At 38.2% G+C, this 6,086-nt stretch overlaps 1 protein-coding gene across 1 annotated transcript; it reads right to left on the bottom strand.

Moving 5' to 3' along the window:
- Window positions 1–3,686: 3,686 nt before the first annotated feature.
- On the bottom strand, window positions 3,687–4,664 carry LOC308382962 (trace amine-associated receptor 13c-like; the record flags this gene model as incomplete). Its single annotated transcript, XM_080860519.1, has 1 exon — window positions 3,687–4,664. The coding sequence occupies one exon, from the start codon at window positions 4,662–4,664 to the stop codon at window positions 3,687–3,689; it is 978 nt and encodes a 325-aa protein (XP_080716645.1).
- Window positions 4,665–6,086: the final 1,422 nt, after the last annotated feature.

Raw genomic sequence — 6,086 nt, 5'->3', positions numbered from 1 at the left:
AACACTCACTGAGTCACTTTACAGATTTCAAATGTATATGTTTGTGTCACCAAAATGAACCCCTTCAAATAAAGATTAGTTGTCATCTTTAAGGTGGCTCAAGTGCTAATAGCAATGGGCCTCATTCTCGACCTTTTTCTGTAATTCTTCAGAAATGTTTCTTACACGACTTCGCAAAAACAACGTAAGAGAAACGCTTCCGCTGCATTCCCGCACGCTTGAAAATGTGTTCATAAGCAGCCGAAGTCTTCTCAGCTGGGTTCCTTCCGATTAGCTTCTTAGATTGATGCGCGTTCTCGTGAAAGTGGATTTGCATACATACACGCCCTGCCAGCTCCTTATTAGGAGACGCAATTTTAGAAACGTGTGCTGTCGCAATCTCCCGAATCCACCTCGTAACAGGTGTTCATTAATAAGGTGGAGATATTGTATAACGTTGAACGTCCGAAGTCCGTAAAACACATTTAAGTAGTCACTTTTTTTTTTAAATCGAAAAATAGGCACCATAGGTGTGAAGACCGGTCCCAAGTACGAGTATAAATTGTAGTCAGTCTTGTCGTTCGGAATGGCCACCATAGGGGTGAAGACTGGCCACCAGTAGTAGTATAAATAGCAATAAATTCATGCCGTAGTTCTTAGAGATTGAGCTTAGTGTTTATTTATTTATTCACTTACATTTGCAGTTTTCATGTCATTCACAATCAGTCTCTTAGCAGACGCGGCCTTTGTCCAAAGTGACGTACAAGGGAGAGAACAGTCAAGCTACGAGCCATATAGACCTAGTGTAACAATAAACACTACCTCGTATAATTATGACTATAAATGTGAAACGTAATTGTTAATGATACAAATATTCTCGTATTTATCATTATCATAATTATTTTAATCCGAGGATGTCTGTAGAGTTGACGTGAACGCAATCACCAACGGGTTCTCACAAATTCGCCCGTTAACCCTTTTACTGTAATACGGAGTTTTTTCAAATGTTATTCCTCAACGCGATTCCTGAAATAACCACAAGATGGCCCGTGGAATCGCATTTGAGAAGATTACGGCAGAGTTACGACTGCTATTTCGAGTTCTGAAAGTTGTCTGAAGTTCAGAAGAAAGCACAGAAGAAAAAAATTACGAGAATGCAAATGTTTTCATAAATGTTTCCGAAGTGGAGTTCCTTCTGAAATCCTTCGGAAAGTCTTCCCAACTGCTGTCGAGAATGAGGCCCAATATGTTTAGAAAAAGCATAACCCAAGCACTTGAAAAAATGGCCTGCAATGTGTTGTACAAGGTGTGCTTTGAGGCATGAAGTGCTTGTTTGATATACAGACAAAGGAACAGGACAGTTTGTGATGGTCATCATAAAAAAATAACTTTATCATCATCATATTCCAGTGGTGTGAACCGTCTAGGACATTTAACTTAGCTGTTAAAACAAACAGATGAAAATTGACCCTCTGTTCAGTTAATTCGCTTTTCACACCTATAATTGGGAATGGGTTGTACTGGTACCTTGGAGATTCCCAAGGGATCCTGGCAATTAAAGGTGTTGGCTAACAAACAGTCATGTTCTACATGATGTAATCCTTCTTTGCTGTTAACACATCAACTGAGTTTGTCAACAATATGACAATCCTTGAGGACTTTGACGACTGGCTTTTGTCTTTTGTTTTCTCTCGTCCAAGGTCTCCTGCTGCAAAGGTCAAATGGGTAACTTTTTTTTTAGTATTGATTGTGTTATTGTTTCATAAGAGCCACCAATGCAAACAAAAGTTTTCTCATTTGGAATGTTCTAATTGATGTATATGTTTATGTAAGTTTGCAGTATAGAAGTAAAATACCTTAATCCTTATATGGTTTCCTTTGGCCTCTACAGGGGGCTTGTAGATCATATGGCAATCTTAGATGGAAATACTCTGAACATTACTTCAGCAAACCAACTAGCTTTTAATGTTCCCCTACAATTCATAGATTACATTATAATTAATATTCCTGGAATTATCACATTCTATCATGCTCTTATGCCATGTTTAGTAAGGGATAATTTATTGTCCGGAGGTCATTCTCCAAAAATAATTCCCGACGGGGCGAACAACACCCCGACGCGCAGCAGAATGACCGACAAACAATACATTATCCCGCTTATTATACTGTTACTTGCCAAAACCGATAGAAGACATTCCTCCAACATACCTCTTTTTAATGATTTAGTTGCCATTTCATGAGTCCCGTTTAGAAATAAATTGTTCTTCAAGCAAATAGAACTTTGAAGTTTCAGGTGTTGCATAGCAACCCATTACTTGCTGACTTCAAATTACCATGAGTCTGTTACGTTAAAATGACCAGACTTCTAGTGGAATGATATGAAAGAGGTGAATTAGAAGCACAAAACCTGTTGCCAATGACAGCGGTCATTATCTTTTTGCAGCGGTCTGTTAGCAGGAATTAATGTATGGGTATGACGTAGGGATGGCCCATTCAAATCAACGGTACTTTTTGGAACATTCTGAAGAGCCGTATAATAAAAGGAGTTAATGTTGACACATGAACACAATGCCACACTTGGCCAGGCCTCACCATTACTCAAGGAACTCTTCTCTTGGTTCAGTGTCGCATGAAGGCCCTGTCAGTAGCACCTAAAATTACTCTATTATGATGAAATACTTTTCTGCTGCAGGCTACAGGTTATGCATGGTTAGTCCTTCACAAACCTTGTGCAGATAACTAACTAAAATGCCTTACATATCAACTCAATGCACTGGATGTTCCAAAATAAACTGCTGGCTTGTGTGTTGCATGTGACCTTACTATGGCAAATTAGTGGCATATAACATACAACATGCTTTGTGTGATTAACAATGGTGAAATGCCCTTGCACTTGCTTAAAAGTGCTAACTTCTAAGTCCACATGCTTTTTCTTATTCTGGTCTGGACCTCCATTTAGGTCATACTACTCTGGTCTGGGCTATTCTAGGCTGATCTCTTTCACATCGAAGCAAGTTAGTCACAGTACAAAGCAGAGTCTGTAAATACAGAATGACTACTATTTAAAGGGGGACGTTGGGATTTTTTAACCTGGGTTCTATTTTTAGATCTTTTAACGATAAAAATTGGTCCAATAACGAGTAAGAACACTCAAAACAGTGGAATCCTAGAAAGCAAACATGCACATCAAAGTCAACCACTTGTTTTATCCAGTGACAGGCTTGTTAATGTATCATACGGGCCAGACAACATGAAAAGGTTCCCTACAGTGACACACTTGCATTTACTTCAATAACTGTAAAGAAAACTGTAGAAATTGATGTTTGTACAGTCAGTGTTTTGCTTTTTGCTTAATCTAGTCTCTGACATAGCACCCCATTCAGTGTCTGTATTAGACTGGCCTACCCTGTGGTGCTGCGATGGGAACTGAAAAGTGAGTGCCTCTCTTCGATAATCAACTACAGACACTGAATGGGGTCCTACATCAGAGACTACAGAAAAAAAGTGGGCTCAGATAATATAAAAATAGAGTCAGGGTTGAAAAATCCTGCAGTTTCTCTTTAAAAGGTGAATGTGTTATAATTACACTGTACTGCTAATTAATGTGTTATAATTACACTGTATGAAAAGTCTTTCTGAAAATGAATGTCTGTGGTATTAATAAAGTATTAGTCAACATCTGATGAGTATATTTATATTCGCACACATCAATTATTTGAAAGTACATTGATTAGAGAGGATCCAGGTTTGAAAATGTTAAGCATGAGAATGAGTTTTGCGCATTTTTTGAACCAGGGATAGAAGAGTGCATAAATTATGGGATTAATAGCAGAGTTCAGGTGTACAATGGTCAGAGTTGCATCAAGGACCTGATCAATTAATGAATATGGAATAATAGGACTCAACTCAATACACAAGAAGTAGGGTAACAAACATGTGACAAACACAACAACTAGAATTCCAAGTGTGGTGGCTGCTTTCCTCTCTGAAGCTTTAGGAACGCACTTGCCATTCATTCTGGTGATGTTGATGTTTTTTGCATGTTTTCTAGCAATAGCAAATATTTTTGTGTACAAAATAATCATCACAGAACACGGTATGATGAAAGTAACAAAAAGGTCTGTGACTGCCCAAGTCCTATTCACCACTACGGGGCACTCCCCAAAACACACCACATCACCATTTCCAGTTACATTTAAATAAATAAAAAACAGATTATAGCACAATGAAAGGAACCAATTTAAGCAGATAAGAACAGAGATGACCTTGAGGGTGACATTGCTTGAGTACTGAAATGGGTTGCTCAGAGCATAAAACCGATCCAGGGAAATTAACATCACATTGTAAATAGAAACAAAGGTGAAGTGTAATGAGCACAGCACTGAAAAATAGCAAAGTGGAGTGCTCATGTGCCAGCATAAGGTTTTTGTTATAAACTGCAATGGCATGACAGTAACACCAACCATCAAGTCAGCTGTAGCAAGAGAAAGAATTAAAAGGTTTGCCGGTGTGTGGAGCTGCTTGAAGTGCGAGATGGAGATGATCACAAGCAAGTTTCCGCACACAGTCAGAATGATCACTGCTGTCACACCTGCAAAGGTAAGAACAGTAACTGTTCTCTTATGAGCATATTCACATGTGTTATTTAAGCAAAAGTTCAGTTCAGTCACAACAGCGAGATCCATTGACCTAGTAAAAAGTAAATTTCCACTGAGAGTAAAATCACTTAATAAAGTCCTGTTAGAGATTGCTGTGTTGAAAGTTAACTGTGAAAAGTATAGGAAGACACAACAGCAAGATCCATTGACCTAGTAAAAAGTAAAAAACATTTCCACTTCATAAAGTCCTGGTAGAGATTGCTGTGTTGAAAGTTAATTGTTAGTACAGTATGTATAGGAGGTCCTAGGTTCTTGGCACTAGAAGGCAATGAAGTTTGTCATCATGTTTATATCCTAGACCAGGGGTGGGCAATTATTTTCCCCAGGGGGCCAAATGAGCAACTGAAAATATTTTGGAGGGCCGGGCCAAAATGCCGAACTCAATTATGCATAATAAGAGTAAGAGTGTATGTTATTATTTGGCAATTCAAATGTGATGTTAGCTTTCAAAAATATAATTTATTCAAATTGAATTTCCAAAATGATAAACAAAATGTGTAACATTTGACTAATTTTCATTCACATTAATAACAAAGGGCATTTTGAGTTTCATATACTATTGAAACAAGGATTTTCTTAGCTTTCTAAAGACATCACATCATCTTTGTAGCCAAAATAAACAAGACAACAAGTCACTGATCTGTGTAACTGTGTAAAGAAAATTGTCCCAGTTTTGTTGCCTTTTTGACTTTATATGCCTACATCAGTGGTCCCCAAACTTTTTAGGCCTAAGACCACCAACCTTTGCCTTGGTGAAGGCAAGATCTACCTATTGAGGCGTTGGGTAAAAAAGACTGTCCAGACTCCAAACTGTACTTACAGCTTATCTTTGTATTAGGCCTTGTGTAATTGAATTAAATCAAACACTTTGGTCCAGCTTTCAAATTGATGTGTCCAAGAACACATTTAACCAGGGGTTCTCAATTATATCAATTATCAATCCATCTCAAACTATAATTTTTCTAAATTATTTCCACAGCCCATATAGAACCACAGACAGCAATTATTTTATTAGTTTAACGCTGAAACTATGTGTCAGATTTCATCTTCATATCCAATTTGAAATCTCTGTCTGCAATACCGCTTGCGGCCACTACGCAACTTCGGCGCTCTCAAACTTGCCATGCATACACAGTAATAGAAAGCGCACGCAGCATCTACCGTTTGGGCAAACCAACAGGTGTTTTTTGCCTGGAAGTCTCTAGATATCTGGCACCTTATTCAATTTCAAGTTCAATTTCAACACTTCAGCTGTGTTCAGAGATATTTTCTGACTATGGTATTCCGAAGTTCTTAAGAAAACAGTTTGAAAATGATTTTTTTTTTTTTGTAAAAAAAAAAATCGAATTATCATGTAATCTTTCGCGGGCCGGTCAGAATCACCCGGAGGGCCGTATTTGGCCCGCGGGCCGTACAATGCCCAGGTATGTCCTAGACTGAGGTTAAATT

This window comes from Sprattus sprattus, assembly GCF_963457725.1.
Source record: "Sprattus sprattus genome assembly, chromosome: 2".
NCBI classification, from domain to species: Eukaryota; Metazoa; Chordata; class Actinopteri; order Clupeiformes; family Clupeidae; genus Sprattus; species Sprattus sprattus.
This window is presented reverse-complemented; position numbering and strand designations above follow the sequence as displayed.